The 19,192-nt window shown below is 36.7% G+C and overlaps 1 protein-coding gene and 1 pseudogene across 1 annotated transcript; one reads left to right on the forward strand and one right to left on the reverse strand.

The window, feature by feature from the left end:
• LOC132114720 (peptidyl-prolyl cis-trans isomerase H-like) overlaps positions 1–19,192 on the reverse strand; it is a 32,106-nt pseudogene that overhangs the window by 447 nt on the left and 12,467 nt on the right.
• Positions 10,873–17,887, forward strand: LOC132115070 (probable G-protein coupled receptor 160). Its single transcript, XM_059523472.1, has 2 exons — positions 10,873–10,956; positions 16,796–17,887. The coding sequence occupies exon 2, from the start codon at positions 16,810–16,812 to the stop codon at positions 17,857–17,859; it is 1,050 nt and encodes a 349-aa protein (XP_059379455.1). The 5' UTR covers positions 10,873–10,956; positions 16,796–16,809; the 3' UTR covers positions 17,860–17,887.

Here is a 19,192-nt window from a genome sequence, read left to right on the forward strand (position 1 = left end):
TGGCTAGACGGAGTGCATTTATCCTAGATCAATGCATCCATTCGTCTCTGATGAGTAATGTGTTCAAAATGTCCACCGCCGAAGATAATGACTTTCATGATGCTGGTCACATGGTTTGGGTTAGTAACACAGTTGAGAATTTTTGAAGACAACACTGCCTTATCTGCAAATCAATAAAATCAATCAATAAAGTTAGTTAATACAAAAAATGAATGGCCCTTAAAATTGGTTTCTTTCTTTCCTGTTCGATTTTGGAGTGAAGTATGAATCAAAAATATTCCCCACTTGATGCATCATATAAGTTTAGGGTTAGCATTGTAATGACAACAGTACTTAAAGGGACTATTGAGCTAACATCACTGATATGCTGTCATAAAAGGGTTTTCCACTGCTACAGAGTGTTTACCATTGACAAGAGTCCCGGGCCGGAGTGCTTCATTCTGAAGTTCTCATCTGCAAACGTTCCCCCGTAGATACTGCAGATAGCAGTGCCATCACCCTGATGGACGAGAGTCAGAAAACCTGAATCACTCAATAATCCCTTAGACATGTAGGCTAGCTCATATGTGTGTGTGTGTGTGTATACAGTAGGGCCCTCTGACCACTAGAGGCAGACACACACACACACACACACACTGGAGACAGACACACAATCTTTATTTTTATTTTGTATCATTTACACCAAAGTTCCAATGTACCATTTAATTAAAAACTGGGTCTCCACTCTACACTTTATGTACTTTCAAACTAATAACTCTTTACCATATTTGTAAGCTTTCCATGTGCTAGCAATTATATGGGTTTTTCAATATTTTATTTTTTTCTAATACAGATATTTATATAGCAGGGTGGTCAATAGTTCTTACATACAAAGAAATTAATATTATAGTTTACTGATGACAAATGATTTACCAAATTCTAAAATAAATAAATTCACTTTAAATGTTAAAAATGGAAGATTTGCATGATGATGCTGTCAGAAGATCAGGAAAAGACACAAGGGGAGTTTAAAAATAAAATGAATTTGGCAAAAGTGATGGCGATCTGGATTTAGTAAGCGTAATGATTAATGCACCCGTATACAGTAGAACTTCTCCAAAACTCAGTCTGGAGTTTGCCCTGTACACTCCACTATTATCACGACCTTAACGAACACTGTTATATATATTGGTCTTATTCGTAAACAATTATATTTTCTAAAACAATTTCATTTTAAAACTGAAATGAAACAACAGCTTGTATAACTTGTTAATGGTGGGATACTCAGAGTTTAATATAAAAGTCACAGCATTTGTGGAATAATGTTGATAACCAAAAAAACTAAAACAAAATCATAATCATCACCTGTTTCCGAAAGCAAAAAGAGTTCCTGAAGCATTCACACGAAGTACATTTTGGAGCATTAAACATTTTTTAATTTGAAGCTAATAACTTTATACTGATTACCCTGTACTAAAACTATTATAACTTCTAAAGCAGTTATAATTTGTCTTCTTAGTGATTATTTGAATCCATTCACTTTCAGTATAAGTGCTTTACTGTAGACTTCTCTTCACTCTTGTTGTTGTTTTAGTTGATGATGTGATAGTTAACCCTTTCTCTCCAGCTTCTCAGGATCGGACCCAAAGTTAATTGATCTTTGCTGGTGACTGGTGAGGCACTATCTCTGGGGGGAGCTCTCTGCACGTCTGGACTTTGTGCTGTTTGTGTGTTGGTGTGCTCCAGATGGAGGACTGCCAGCACTGCACCTGATTCAGCTTCATTAGCAGAGACACCAAGACCACAGAAAGGTTTGGCAAGTAAGACCGGCATCCAAAATGTGCAGTTTTTCAGGAACAGGAATGGAAAGCACTTGTCTACTCCACACCCATCAAGTGCTGAGTGAGTGTTTAAATGTCTTATTGAGAAACTACAGTGGATTTATATAATGTCTCTGTCTGGTTTTTCGGTTAGATATACATATGACCTATTTGTAATACTGCAATTTAATCAAACTAATAGGTAAACGGATGACTGCAAATATAAGGGCACATTCTTGTTTAAAAGATAGATATCATGCATCAACACACAAACACAGTTCTAACACAGGACAGAAACATAAAAGCCAAACGTTTTATAACTTAGAATTATATATTTGAATAAACTTCTTTGTCTAATTATATATTGATCAAGCCATACAGCACTAAATATTGATATACAATATAACAGTGAGGGAACAATAATGACTAAAGTGTCTCACCGATGAAATGTGCAGCCTTTATAGCCAACAGGAACACCATCCTTCCTACATAATAAAAGCACCACATGACCAAGGTATATGCATATTCAAGCAGGACCAGGAAGAGAGAGCTGTGCACATAACATGCTTTCATGAAATACAAGCAGTGTTTAATCTGTAAGCTTATCCAGCACATTTCCTATAGAATCACTTCTATATCCTCAAAAGCATTAGTCACAATAACCCAAATGTAAATGTGGCACTATAAGTTCACATATGCATGTGGCTGAAGCCATCTATTAAAGGGACAGTACTTCTAAAAATAAACAACTGCTGTTAATTTACTCACCCTCAGGCCATCCAAGATGTAGATGACCTTTTTTCTTCAGTAGAACCGTAAAGATTACTTTTAGCTGAAGCCACAATGATTCATGAATTGCAGTTTAGCGACTACAGTCACGCTGAGCGTAAAAAATATACATGCAAGATAAAATGAATGCCTGTGGCACCTGATGATATATTGAGATGATATGAATCGAAACAGTCTGTGTAAGAAACTGAACATTATTCACAGCATTATTACCTGTAACCCAGAGCCTCGGGCAAACGGTCCGGAGTGATGTCCGGTTCACAAACGAATCATTCTTTTGAATCAGTTCTTTTTAGTGAACTAGAGGAACCAACTCACCCGACCAGACTGAATCATCTGAAACAGTTTGCAGCTCGAGCAGCACAGATCTACAAGTTATTCAATCAAAACTCACTTTCGGACTATTGTGCGAATACATAAACAGTTATTTAAACCAGTTGACTCCGACTTTACATTTAATAATGGTGTCAATAAGGTTCAGTTTCTTGCACAGACTGATAGTTTCGATTCATAAGACCTCATTGTATCACCAGGAGCTACGGGTAATACATTTCTGTTACCTGTACAGATTATTATTATTATTTTTAACTTGTTTTATGGATCATTTGTGTTATGCCTGCCGCTATTCCACCTGAGCTTATTCTGGGTTTATGCATGAAAGGACCGTGCAATCTTCTTACCGAAAATTTTCTGCAGTCTTCGGAACGATGTCAGCAAAAAGCTCGATCTTCATTCTGCCCACTTCCTGAAAAAAGAAGAACACAAGCTGATTGATCGATTTTGTGTAGATCATCAGTGAACTACGGCTCTGTGTAGTAGAGGCCAACCAGTGTTGCCAAGTCTGCGGTTGATTTTCATGTCCGCGGGTCGAAGCGACCCCAATACAAATAACGTGATGTTTAGACCCTAAAATGCAAATTTTACCAAGGGAACCCCGCCAAAAAAATGTGTATTTTATCAACCGTAATGAAACGCGATTGGGCTAGTTTTGATTAGTAACTGGGCAGGTTTTGTTTTGAAAACCTGCCGATCCTGATCTGAACTGTATATCATGCTGATAGTATTTAAAATCTGTTAATTATGTCCATATTACTGCCTTGTTTGTATATTCATTGTACATTTGTAATATATTGTAGAACTTGTATATTCTGTACTTATTACTTATTGCACTTCTGGTTAGATGATAACAGCATTTCGTTGCCCTGTACCTTACATGTGCAGTGACAACAAAGTTGAATCTAATCTAATCTGCATTGCTCACCCAAAAATGAAGATTCAGCCATTAATTACTCACCCTCATGTCGTTCCAAACCCATTAAGACCGCTCATCTTCAGAACACAAATTAAGGTATTTCTGATGGAATCTGACAGCTCTCCGACCCTCCCATAGACAGCACGGGTCCTTACACGATCAACGTCCAGAAACATTGCAAGGAGATCGGTCAAATAATTCATGTGTCATCAGGGGTTCAACCGTAATATTAAGCTAGGGAAAAAAAACTGTGTGCAAAATCTTTTTTTTAAATAAAAACAAAAAAAACTTTATTCAACAATTCTTCTCCTCCCTAGCGCCATATTGGAGAGTATCACTAAACACAAACCGCTCATGATGTTCTGTGCTGCACTACGTGGATCCATTTGATTTATTATCTTATCGATCTCCTTGCTACGTTTCTGGTCGTTGATCGTGGTAGTACCCTTGCTGTCTATGGAGGGTCAGATAACTGTCAGAATGCATAAAAAATATATTTTGTTCCTGAAATGAACGGTCTTACGGGTTTGGAATGACATGAGGGTGAGTAATTTTTGGGTGAACTAACCCAAATGTGTTGATGATCTACTGATGATCAGTAACACTGAATACAAAGTTTTTTTAGGAGGCAGCAATGTGTAAAAGGAACGCCTCCAGGAATATTATAGACTGCATGATGCAAGAACTCCCAGATGAAAGCAGAGGTCTTTGGGTAGTTTATGTCATAGATGTAGAACATTTCGAAGCATTCATTCACTGCTTGAAGTAAGGTTTCCTTTTCAACTGCCTCTCCATTGAAAATGATGACAACTTGGGAGGAATTTTCTTTGTCTCCAAGCACCAAGACATGTGGATCCGCGGTTGTCTTGTTGAGGTAGTGCACCATTAGTACCAACCTTGAAAGAATAAGTAAACTTTAGTTGGCATATATGATAAACACAGTATTCTTTCTGTTGCTTCATAACATTAAGTTTAAACCACTGTAGTCTTGTTGACTATTTTATAGGTTTGGGATAACATAAGGGTTACTTAATGACAGAAATGTCATTTTTGGTTGAACAGACCCTTTTATGCTTTGATCATTTGAGCAAGTTACACTCAACTGTGGCAAATAACTCATTTTTGGTGGTAGAGGGAGAAAAAATTATTGGGAGAAACCAGACTACACCAGATGAGGCAGTTCATTACCATTAACAAACAAAAGTCTAATTACAGGCTATTCCATTATTCCTGTAATGGATTTAATACAACATGCATGGCTATATTAAAACAACTGCATGCATTTTTCTAAACCTTAAAATAACAATTTAAAATATAATTTAAAATATAACGAGAGCTCAAAGCGCTGCCACTTCAGAAAACACATGCAAATAGAAAAAGCACCAGCAAATCAAGAAAACATCTAAATCAATTTGACAACACGCACTGCAAATGCTCAAAACACAATCAAAAAAAGAAACGCACTGCAAATAAAGAAAGCACCTCCAAATTATTTAAACAACTTCATCAATTTGGCAACATGTGTGCTGAAAAATGCTCACAACACAACCGTAAAAAGAAACCCACTGCAATTAGAAAAAACACCTGCAAATCAAGAAAACAATCAATTTGACAACACACCGCACCGCAAATGCTCACAACATAAGCAGAAAAATAATTTTATTTGAAGTGTATTTTGTAGTGCTTTATTGGGTTGTGTTGTGAGCATTTGCGGGTGTTTTTATTCTATTTGCAGGGCGTTGAGCTCTCTCGGCCACCGTAGGATTGCCTTATGACTACTGGTATCGTCTGGTCAGAGGAGAACTGCCCCCCAACTGAGTCTGGTTTCTCCCAAAGTTTTTTTCTCCATTCTGTCACCGATGGAGTTTCGGTTCCTTGTCGCTGTCGCCTCTGGCTTGCTTAGTTGGGGACACTTCATCTACAGCGATATCGTTGACTTGATTGCAAATAAATGCACAGACACTATTTAACTGAACAGAGATGACATCACTGAATCCAATGATGAACTGCCTTTAACTATCATTTTGCATTATTGACTCCTTTTTGTTTAAAGCACTTTATAAATAAAGGTGACTTGACTTATGACTGCGCTCTTTCATCTGGGTTTGAACTTTTATAACAGAAAATTGAGCGAATTCAAACGCTGCTCACTGAATCTGGTGTCTGTCGCATGAATGATGTGTGAGCTCAGTCTCAGCTTCATTCACTGGTCTGAGCGGCTTAATGATTTCAGCTACCTTTCACATTTCACCAGACACGTTTATTAACGTTAAGTAATACTTCTTTAAACAGTTTGCTAGTATTTCAGCAAATGTTTTAACTTATTAATGCTAACGAGCAAATGGGAATAAGTTAGCATATTCATTTCCAATCTATCTGATTCTCTGGGGAAGAAAACAAAAGCTGACTAAATAGTTTTAGGGTTTAATTAACATTTCAGTATACATTACTTAATGTTATAACAGTTATATACATCATAAAATTATATTAACAGTTACTTACCTTTCATAATCATGCAGGCTGCCGCTGATGTCCGCTGAGTCATTGGGTTATAACTAAACCCAACGGTGAAAAAAAAAGACCCAACAAATTGTAAGATAAGCCAACACAGTGACCCAATATGTGTAACCCAACGGTTGGGTTAAAAAAACAACCCAACATTATAAGTGTTGAAGTCGTGGCCTAATGGTTAGAGAGTTTGACTCCTCAGGTTGTGGGTTCGAGTCTCGAGCTGGCAATACCACGACTGAGTGCCCTTGAGCAAGGCACCGAACCCCCAACTGCTCCCCGGGCAATTTTTGTCCAATAACTTGCCTGTCAGTTGAGATTGTGGCAAAACCTTCTGCAGTGTTTACATGTTTTTTTTACTGCATAAAGATTATTAAAATAGATGTTTAATTTCATGAAGTACAAGTTGATTTTAAAATGCACCTAGATTTTTTTTAATTTTGCGTTTTTCAGCTGAATAAAATTTTTCCCTATATATTTTGTCATTGAGGATTTATTTTTTTTTAAAAATCTCGTCTCGTTCTTGTGAACCCAGTCTCGTGTCTCGTCAAACCCCTAGTATCGAGGATGTATACAAATACATATTTTATTATTTTCACTTTTGTTTGAAAGAAATTAAAGATATTAAATATATCATAGATAGACAAACCATTACGTAAAGTTCAAGTAAAAATAAAAAATGTGTCTATGTATGGTACAGTTAATAATATGCACTGTGCAAGTCTTAGGCCATTATTAATTATTATTACATTAATAATACATTATTACATATTAATTTTGCGTTTTTCAGCTGAATAAAAATTTTTCCCTATATATTTTGTCATTGAGGATTTATTTTTAAAAAAGTTAAAAAAAATCTTCGTCTCGTGTCTCGTCACACCCCTAGTATCGAGGATGTATACAAATATATATTTTATTTTTTCACTTTTGTTTGAAAGAAATTAAAGATACTAAATATGAATATATCATAGATAGACAAACCATTATGTAAAGTTAAAGTAAAAATATATGTCTACGTATGGTACAGTTAATTATATGCACTGTGCAAGTCTTAGGCCATTAGTATTTTCACCAAAAACCAAATAGTTTTAATCCATGTAATTGCAGGTATGTTTCTTGAAGCATCTTGAAGATGTTGCCACAGTTCTTCTGGATTTAGTCGGTTTCGGTTTTTCCATGTAATCTCAGACAGACTCGATGATTGTGGGATCAGGTGTCTGTGTGCAGCACTGGCTGTTTCAGACTCCTTGTGCACACACACACACATCTCACTGGATTATTACGAATTATTAATGGAAAAAGGAATGTTTGGAAGTGCGGCCAACTATGGTGACTAGGGATGCATCGATCTGACTCGGGATCGGTATCGGCTCCGATCCTGGCATTTCCTGTAGTTCGGGTATCGGTCAGACGAGACTATTCTGTGCTATTGTTGAGCTCTACGAAAGGCACAAACACATTATAAAGCACCAAAACGTTTTTGTGCACTATATTTAAAGTATTCTGAAGCAGTTCCATAGTTCAGTGTGAGGTAGAGAATAATAGTGAAGTCATTAAAATCAAGTTCACATAAACTCCTCTCTCTCCGCTGCGGCTCTCTGTCATCTCCATTCAGTGTTCAGACTGCGTGTCGTTCGGTTCCTACAGTCAAAACCATGAATCTCTTTAAGAGCACACGGTAACTGAGGTTTATCACTGTTCAAAGAAAATGCTCATTAAACTAAGGCACAGATTTAATACACTACGTATAAATATCTCTTGCCTTTGAACTACTGATGTCGGGCTCGCGAAAGAATCGTTTGATTTGACCGGTTCTCCTTCGCGGACCGGTTGAACCAGCTCACCAAACAGGACTGAATCGATTGAACCGGTTCGCGCCTCCAGTAAGCATTAATCCACAATTTATTTACTTTTTAACGTGGCCAAATCTCCCTCTGAGTTGAAATAAACCAATACCACGGAGAAATTCATTTACTCAAACAGTACACTGACTGAACTGCAGTGACGAGAGAACTGAAGATGAACACGAGCAGAGCAGCTTTCTATGTGGACCCGGAGGGCTGTGCAGCCTGCGCACTGTGACTCCGTGTTGTTTCAAGCTCATCATTCTGCGCAAAGGATGCGCATAAGCGCGCTGTGGCGCTCTATATTGGCGCCTTCAGTATTATTATTATATGAATCAATATATATTATGAATAGTATTATATGAATCAATATATATATATTATTATTTATTTTCTGCGAAATCAAAGATTATTAATAGTCTTTCTTGTTCTGTCCTATCTATATCTTGCTGCGTTTATTATTGTGCTATAGATTTAAAAGAAACGACTTTTAGATTTCTATATAAATGTTTAAACTTGTTTTTCCAATAATGTATTTTACAATAATACAAAGAGCAATGTGTAACATTTTAACAGATTTTAGACTTTCACTTTTATTTGTAAATGAAATATTTCAATAGATTTGATCAAATTATTGTGCTCCCGTGATTTTTCTAGAATCTAGAGTATCTTTTGCTGCTGAATTATCTACCAACCTAGTTTATAATAATATTTTCGTAATCGTTTATGATTATATATTTTTTAATTTGTTATTTTTCATTAAAATAAAGTTGTGTATATGTAGTAGATTGTGATTAACACAAAAGAATGATGATCCGGTCAATACAGAGAAGTATAGAAATCCTACATTGAATAATACTACAAAAAAAAAAAAAAACTGTGCTGGTATCGGATTGGATCAGTATCGGCAGATACTCAGAAATCTCGGATCGGTTCTGAAAAAATGGGCTACATGAGTGCTGTGTTTGAAAGAAAACATTTACCACTTTATTTACAAAATATTAATATCAAACACCCGTTCAGAGAACATCACAGTGCAATGCATGCAAAAATAAAAATCACAGTGTTAGACTTGCTCTGGAAAAAGTGTTATTGGTGTTTTAAAAAAACAAAAAAAACAAATGCTGGGTTCGGCCTATTAGGTCATTTTATATTGTTTGAAAGGCTTTGTTTCCTAACACTTGTTCTTCTCGATTTAAAATTTCTCATTATGATTATACTGTAGCGTCACAGAATATAGCCATATTAACAGCTCCTAATTGTATTATCCCAAAAGGTTAAGAACATAAACATTTGTATAAATACAGCAATATGTTTGATTCACTGAACATATGTAAATAATTATGTGTGGAAAAAAAAAACGTTACAGGATCACATGGGGTGTATCGTTCACCATCCAATTAATTTTATTTTTATTTATGCATTCATTTTTAAAGAGCAGGTCATATGTATTTTAAAGTGTCCTAATATTGTGTTGGAGCCCCCTAACAGGTTTAAATACATCTAAGGTCAGAAAACATTGTAATTCTATCAGAACATACATTTAATATTAGAATAATTTTTCAATGATTTCGAAATGATTAGTTTGAAGCAGTTCTGAGCTTAAGGTCTGTAAACCCCTCCCTTCCATCAACCTACTCTGCTCTGATTGGTCAGCTGGCCAAGTTGTGATTGGTCTTTCCATGTACATTGCGTGTCGGAAACTAAACGCCCATTTCTATCATAAATATATTGCTCCGGATGCTATAAGGTTACAAAAATGTCATCGATATTACCTTATCAATTCGATCCCAAGTCCGAGGATGATACCGATTCTCAACCTGAAGATTTGAAAATATGACGACTCGTTAAGGCAGATTAGAGTCGACTCTTTCTTTTAAGAGACACTATCTTTATTTAGTTCGCCCTTTTTTATGAACAACTTTTCAGACTGTTTACATTGAAGGATAGCTATGTTACAAACTGCAAAAGAGATATTTTTTCGAAAACCCATATGACCTGCTCTTTAAATGACAAACAATATGACGAAAAAAACACACACAAATACATATACCGACCTCATACACAGAAGTGTAAGCATTGCCCTACTTCATCAGTAAAATAATTTAATTTCTCAGTACTGAGCTGGCTAGACACAGCTGCGCGCGCACACACACACACACACACACTATCTTCATGTAACTGTACACAACCACTGAATTCTTGGAAATGAGCTCGCACTGAAGGTGTTACTCTGCCTCACAAAGTGGTCATAGTGATCTGTATGCTTCAGGATTAGTACTAAAGCAGCATGACGATATACTTCTCCAAACATCCCAAAAACTGTTGCAATACAATATATGTCTCTAGTCCCCACCTCTTGCTGAAGGGAGTCTGAACAGGAACACAAAGACACCAAGTTGTCTTACGAGTTTTGTCACTAGTTGCATCACACACTCCTACAAGCAATCATCTAAATAACGGGAATTCAGAGAATTCAGAGAAATACGAAAAACAAACCAAAAACAACCACTTATAATAAACAATAATGTTAATCCTCATGTATATAGCAAAAGCAGACATGAGTGCAGCAAAAAAGGCAACACAACTTGCAATAATGGTTTTAAAAAGAGCTAGGGTCACATCAATCATTGTCTAGGAAAACAAAGTATTTACAGGTGAAGAGGTGTGGTTTCAAGAATGTCACGACTCGGCTACAAATACGCTTGACACTCATGGAACTCATGACTGTGTATCAGGATCACAACATCTACACTTTCATCTGGTATGTCACTGCATTTTATTATATTATTATATTGCTGTCATGTGAACATCTTTCTAGGGATAGGTGGATTTGGAAAGCTTAGAGAGAAAAATACTGCATCAAGCAATGTCTTTATGATTTTCTTAAAAAGCAGTACCTCAGTTCAACTACAGACTCCCTGACAAAGGCTTGTATGCCGAAACGCATCTGAGTTTTTAAAGGTTTATGATGACCAAGCCATAATATAAAGGCTTTTTCTTAAAGAGAGTGCCTTGGAGTTTCCTAATTTGTTCTACATTTGTGACTAGCAATAAATTCAACTAAAGTGGCAGACCATAAAATCCGGCGTGTCAGGTTTGCACGGGTTCATATCACTCATCGGCAGGGTGCTAGTTTAACATTTGAGTAGGAGTACTTGTTTTACAGTAATGTGAATTTACAAAAACATTTATCTCTGCATTTGTTGTTTGAGCTGCAGTGGCATTAATTAAACAATGCCATAAAACGACAATGGAAAACAGATTTAACATTAGGGTTGGGAATTGTTAGAAATTTTCAGGTTCTGTTAAAATCATTAAACAACTATTAAAAAAATAGTGGTAAGGAAAAATGTACAATACTCAACTACTCCACGCTCAGTACTGTTTATTACTTACTGTCAACTTTATTTAAAGTTTGGCAATGTCAAAATTCAACATGTATAACAGTATACAGATCTTCATAAGTAGGGTTGGGTATAGTTAGAAATTTCCCGGTTCCAATTATGGTTCCATTTAAATGAACTATTATGATTTTTTTACTATTTTACCTTCATTGACTGTAGTATTTCTGGAAGGTAGTAAGTAATGTTGAGTAATGCTTGTCCATCAATCAGCATATGCTTTAAATTTGATGTTTTTTATGCTATCAATAACATTTTGCTTTCAAGCAAGGGCTAAGACACTTGTTCATTTCCCTACATTTTAAGGTATTTCTGTTATTTGGTTTGTCAAAAAACAGTCCAAAAGTGCACATCAATTAGGCCAAAAAAAAGCACATTGTAGATGCTCTAGCAAGCAAAATTGAGAACCAAACATCAAAGTAGGCACACCTCCGCTCCAGAGATAGAGAAATTTGTGTGCCCACTTTGATGTTTTGTTCTATGTTGTTATTTGGTTGGTGACTCCCTTTACCGGAAACACCGGTGCAAGGCTGATCAGATCACAGCGATTGATTACGTCACACCAGGACCGCTTTCAGAAACGAAACTCAGTTCCGGTTCTTTTCAAAAAACAGAAAAACAGGTTTACAATTCCCAACCCTACTTAACATAAATAACTTAAAAGTAACAGCAGTTTGTTACTTACAAGCATATGAATCAAATTTCACTGACATTTTGTAACGGTTGGAATGCATCACGACAAATGACATTTACAATACATTTACATTTATTCATTTAGCAGACGCTTTTATCCAAAGCGACTTACAAATGATGACAGTAGAAGCAATCAAAAACAACAAAAAAAGCAATGAAATACAAGTGCTATAACAAGTCTCAGTTAGGTTAACACAGTACACCTAGCATGGGCTTTTAAATAATATAATAAATAAAAAGAAAACAGATAGAATAGAGCAAGCTAATGTTACAGGTCATATATTATATATATATATATATATATATATATATATATATATATATATATATATATATATATATATATACACACACACAAACACACACATACATACAATTGCATAATAAATGAAAATAAAATACAAAAAGATTAGAAAGGTAGTTCGATTTTTTACAGAATAGATTTAGAGTAGTGAGTGATAATAAATAAATGACCTGTACATAAATAATAAATAACACCATTTGTAAATGGTATTAATGGATGCTTTTATGAAGTGTTAGAACAAGACAACAATAAAACTAATCAGCTGGAAGATGTTATGCTATTTTACACAAAACAATAATAATGGTAATAACAACAACAACAACATCACAGAACAGGTGAGTACAAACCACAACCAATATATTTACTCCGACCTAGACGGGGATAGTAATAGAATAAAATAGTGTGTATTAATATAACATAACTTTGGCCTGAAGCTATCTTTGTGTTTCAGAATTGTACAATTTTGAATAGAGCTCATAAAAGCAATGACTGATCTGGGAATCACTTATCTTTTATGATCTGCCATCTTTTGTCTGCATTGATGAGCCAAACCTCCCTCAGCCAGTTCACCATGCTTGCTCATACATAATGTTTGGTACTAAACATTTTCCATTCCGTTTGAGTATTTGATCATCATTTGTGTAGATTAGGTAATGCTATCAGGGTCAGTGTAGCATCTGATTACAATTGGCTAGTTCTTCACTTGTGTTAAATGTGGGAACGGGGTATTATCTCTCCTCTCAAATGTGCCTTCACCGCTTCCCATGTAACCCCAGGCATACTGGGGTTTTGTTATCTTGGCTGATAAATCTTTAATAAGAAGCAGAGCATTAAACGTATTGGAAATATTATTCCCTACAACAAAAAACAAAGGATTTTTGGATTACAGCAGAAAGCTATAAATAATAAGATATGTGACCCACAAAAGTTTATGATTCCTTTACGTTTTGTTTGTCATGATAATCTTGATGAACATGACTTGTATTTTGAAACATTAATACAACCACCACAAGCAATAAAAAGCTAAATGTAGGCTATTAACATACTTTGCAACGGTTGTAGTTGTTCAACGTCACCCCCATTAAACCTCGACAACTCTTTCAGTCTTCATTTATCATACTGATAATCACGATTGTGATTGAAATTATAAATCACTGTTATTAATAACGATTATTCGATCCTGCTAAAAATAAAATATGCTAAAACCATCCTAAACTTACTGGTTTAAGCTGGTCTCCCAGCTTGGTCAAACTGGTTTTAGCTGGATGTTCCAGCTGGTCTCTCAGCCTGACCAGCTAAGGAAGTGGTCAAATCCCCTCTAAAACCAGCCTTCAGACCAGCTTTGGCCAGCAAAGACCGGGCTGAATGACCAGCTAAAATCAGTCAACCATCTTTTTTTCAAGTTTTATTCAGCAAGGAAATGCAATACAATTGAATGAGTCCTTTAACCAACCTCCACTGACAAGTGGGAAGCAATTTTTATCGGGGAACCTCCTGGAAACACGATTGGGCTAGTTTTGGACTAGTTTTGAGAAGCAACTGGGCAGGATTTGTTGTGAAAACCTGGCAACCCTGATCTGAACGCACGTGCTGGAGATATACTTCTAATTACAGGAGCGTCTTTAATGATGAGATGCGCATGAAAATCGCATTCGATGTTTTGCACAGCCCTACTCACTACAAGAATGTACTGTTCCCAAAAAAAATCCAGATGCACTTAAAGGTTCATATAGTTTATAGTTATACTTATAGTTCACCCAAAAATTTAAATAACCCCATGATTAACTCCCCTTTAATCCATCCTAGGTGTATATGACTTTCATCTTTAATTAAAAAGTGAAATTAAAAAAGTGTTGACTCTTCCAAGCTTCATAAGTGGTCGAGATTTTGAAGGCCAAAAAAGTGCATCCATCCATCATAAGCAGCATTCCAGAACAGCTCCTGCGAGTTAATAAAAGCCTTCTGGAGCTAATCAGTTCATTTGTGTAAGAGAAATATTAATATTTAAAACTTTATAAACCATATACATTGGTACAGGTGTTCACAGAGTTCATGTTTCAGCCGATGATATAGCATAAGCTCCGGTGAGGATATGCTAATATGTCTCATGAAAACCAAGTTTTGTTTACGGCAAATGAAAACCAGTCTCCTCTGGGCTTATATCAAAATCCTCCGACATTTTTCTTTACAAATCCTCATTGTGAACTTCGTGAATTGTGACCAGTGTATTGTTCTGCTCTCTCCTCTGCACTTCCGCGTTTGTCACTTCTCTCCAGAGCTTACGCAAGGCCTACATCATCCGCTGAAATGAACATGCTTATGACAGTTAGAGAAAGCTAGAGATTACAATATATAAATTTGACATTTCAAATGAAGATTTGTTGATTACATTGTTATGACAGAAGGAGGTGAAAAGGGGCTGTTAAAAGGGTCATATGATGCGATTTCAACTTTTACTTTCTCTTCAGAGTGTTACAAGCTCTTGTTGCATAAACAAGATATATAAAGTTGCAAAGACTAAAGTCTCAAATCCAGAGAGATATTATTTATAAAAGTTAAGACTCTGCCACGCTCTCCTAAAATGGCTCATTCAAACAACAATGTGGAATTATTTGTGTAATGCCGCCCAAATTTTTACGCAAAAAAAGAAATCGTGGTATCAGTAACTGCAGTTAGTGTTGAAGCAATCATGTCAGTTAGACGCTGTGTGCGTCTAGGCGAAAGCAAAAGCGTGTTATTTGGCCTTCCGAAAGTAGATGCATTTAGGAATCTTTAAGAATACTTTTAATACTTAAAGTTTAAAGCATTCAATTCACACAGAGAACGTAATCATGCTGGATGAAAATGCACATTTCACAAGATTTCACAGCTGGATTTGAATGAGTTTGCAAGGTTTGTGAAATTAAATGTTCATTAGTCATTCAAAGATTTGTTTAAATTATATAAATGCATATTAGCTTAATGCTGACGGCAAACCAGAAAGTATTTTAATGTTTGCCTTTCCATTACTAATAGGCCTAATATAAAAGCAATCGTTATGATACTTTCTGTATACATTAATTCCTTTGTTTAACCATTCTATCTGATTATTAGACAGATTTCAAACTGTATTAGACAGAACTGTTAACAATGACAGTAAACAAGAGAGAGAGAGTGAGCACTGTGTGCGCTCAGGTGCTGGCACTCTCAGCACCATCAAAATAAAAGTCCCGCCTCGAACACATCAGCCAAGCAAAAAAACATATCGGCCGATATTGGAAAAATGCCAAGTATTGGCTGATATATCTGCCTTGCCTCCTAGGAGGAGGTGGTAATTCTGACTTTGCTACAACAATCTGACACTTCTGAATCAGCTGCTCAAAGTATGTTTCATTATTAAAGTATTTGCTATTGTATGTTCAAATGTGGAGTTTTGCGTGTCGCAAGTGTGTGTGTGTGTGCGTGAGAGAGAGAGAGAGGGAGAGAGAGAGAGAGAGAGAGAGAGAGAGACTGACTGTCAAACAGTGGAGTCAGCTGTCTTAACCGTCCGTGGCTTGTGTACTGCAAACACATACGAGCTTCATCACTGTGTCTGTCACACAACTCTGTTCCTGGTGGTAAAACGAAGGACATTATTACATTTATTTTGAACATTTACATTTATTTGAAATAAATCTTTACATTTATTTTGAAAGATGAAGCTCGCGATTAAGGAAAGGGGCGTTATATATCTGATGAGTGCTTGTTTGGCCAATCACATTGCATCAGAGTAGACTTCACTTGTCAGAAGGACGGACTTTGTAGAAAACAACGTGTTTGAAAGGCAGGGCATAGAGGACCTACAATAATGTATTCCATTTGGAAAATAATGTGTTTTTTGAACATTAAAGCATGTCAACATATTCTGTTACACCAAATACATAAAATAATGATCTTTAAAAAAAGCGTCATATGACCCCTTTAAAACGTATTTGTCTTTGAATCACACACAAGAGATTTGTTCAAGAATGCACTGAATGAAAGAAAAAAAAATCATATACACCTACAGTAGTAAATCATGGGGTAATTTTTGCCTGAACTATCCCTTTAGCAATCATGCTGTCTATACAGTAATTTTATATTGGTCCATATGATGAATTTTACACTCAAAACATTTGTTTAGTGTCACTGACAGTGGGAGTTATATTTTATCAGCTCTGACCAATCGGTTTTTGTGTTTTCAGAGTAAACAGATCAAATGTTGAACCAGCATGCATCATCAGCGGCCATGATGGCCATCATCTGGACCCCGGGAATACACGAGAACATTCCCCATGATGAGACCCTGCAGTACCTGCTCATTCTGTGCTCCAAAGTAACTCTGAACACAATTGTTCTGACTTTCTGGAGGCACAGCATTCTCAAGTCACTCCTGGGGATCTGCAGTGTCTCTATGTACGTGGCAGACATGCTGCTGGTCAGTGCTGTCACCAGCGTGTGGCTCTTCAAAGAAAACCTACCCACCTCCACCTCGATGTGCTTCATCCTGGCTCACGGATCGGCTGTCTACGCCCTGCTTCCTCTACCCATACTCATTGCTGGGGCATTTGACTATGGCAGTTACCCATACCAAGAAGGTAACTTAAGCTCTAAGCGCAGGGCTGTAAGTTACTGCATTGTGGTAGTGCTTATGTGGACATTAGCGTGCAGTTACACCTACAACTACACAGACACACAACCTATGGAGATTTACAAAGACAACGTCAGAGTCCTGGTGTGTCGTGTTCATGGATCTAGTGTAGCGTTTCAATTTAGTATGCAGGTATTTATTGCAGTGGTTCTTATATTACTGCTTTATTTTAAGAAGATGATTGGTTGGATCAGAAGAGCGAATAAACTGGCAGAGAAAGATCAAAACTTCATGTACAGTCAGGTTGGGGGATGTGGAAATTCTGAAGTTGAAGAAAATTCCCCTCCTCTATTTGTCAGTCTGACTCTAGGTTTTGCATCGAACTGGATGCCCTACCTGTTGATGTGTTTGGCATGTGCCTTGGTGGGCTTTGTGGTGCCAGCTTATGCCAGTGTCAATCTTCTGTGGATGGCCTGTGCCAACAGTGTACTGGTTGGCATTGCCTTTTGGTTTAGGAGTGACGGGAGTGGACCTTTAGGAAAATTCCCAGATGACACTTGTTTGTGGAAAAACTACTGGCACTTGAGCAAAGGAACTTCACCAACCGTGGACGCAAAGCTTACCAAAAGATTATACATAATAGTTCACAAGCCTGCTATGACTTCTCAAAAGATCTAGCCTAAAACGTTTAAAGGCTGGCATGATACTCTGTACAAAAGTACCGACCAAGATACAATTCGGTACTAAAATCTTAAAAACATCCATTTCCCACTAAGATTTGAACATGTTAAGCAGATTCTTAAACCACGCTTCAGACTGGCTTCAGATCCGTCTGTGTGCAGAAATACTAGGGATCCGCTGACGGAGCCATATTTAACATTTTAGTACCGAATGGTCGTGTTAGCACTCGTTGAAGAGCAGTAAGCGATGAGCATTGAAGCCAATCACAGACGTATCTGTTGAGCACGTGAAAACAATGGCCAATCAGCGCGGTTTTAAGAATCTGCTTAACATGCTCAAATCTTAGTGGGAAATGGATGTTTTTAAAATGTCAGTACCAAATTGTACTGCGGTCGGTACTTTTGACAACACTAATCTATAGCTGTATTACAAACATTGTGAGCTCCTTAGCTAGAAGTCACAATGAAGCAGAGGTAGAGACAGATATATTTGTGATGTACCTCTGAGTGTAACAATTACTGGGGAAAAATATATAATGAAGACTTGCTTCTATCCAATGATTGAATTTTAACGGGGGTGTTCACTCAAAAATGAGTGAATGGTTTATTTAATAAGACTAAATGATTGGAGATGTCGGGCATACATCACCAAAGAGAAGTCATTTTGATTAAACATTATGACTAGGTCAAAAAAAACAAAAAACAAAAAAAAAACCTTTTGAAACAAACTCGGCTCAGTCACAGTAAGATCTATGCAAAATACTTAAAGAAAAATGGTGCTTCATTCTAAGGGGCCGTTTACGTTGCGCCTAAAATTGCATGGAAAACGCTAGATGCTTTCTGCTTTTTCCCAAAGAGTTCAGGCGCCTGCCGTTGCTAACCAATCATGACCAGCGCTCTTCATGAAGATGCTTAAAGTTTCAGCAAAGGATAAATTGATTTGCAGCACTAAAAATCGCTTGCAGTAGGTCTGCTACTAAATTTATTTAAAAATGGCGATCACTGTATAGCTATGATCAGCTGTTTCTTCATCTTGGCTGAGCTTTCAATGTTGTTACGGGAAAGGATGAACCTGATTGGTTGGTTCTTGACACATAACCCGTGTTGAGCTTGCGGCATTCTGAAAAGTAGAACTGTTTTTATCTCGATGCGTTGCGAAAGAAATGAGCGCATTGCACAGCATTGCTTCCATTATGAGTGCATTTGAAATAATGAACTTGAGCGAGCAAAAAGATGCAATATGTAAATGGCCCCTAATACACCTCATTTAAAAATCTATTTCTAAGCCACTATCACAAGTAAACTTACCAACGGATGCAATACCAGAATTA

The sequence above is a fragment of the Carassius carassius genome, chromosome 34 (assembly GCF_963082965.1).
Source record: "Carassius carassius chromosome 34, fCarCar2.1, whole genome shotgun sequence".
NCBI lineage: Eukaryota > Metazoa > Chordata > Actinopteri > Cypriniformes > Cyprinidae > Carassius > Carassius carassius.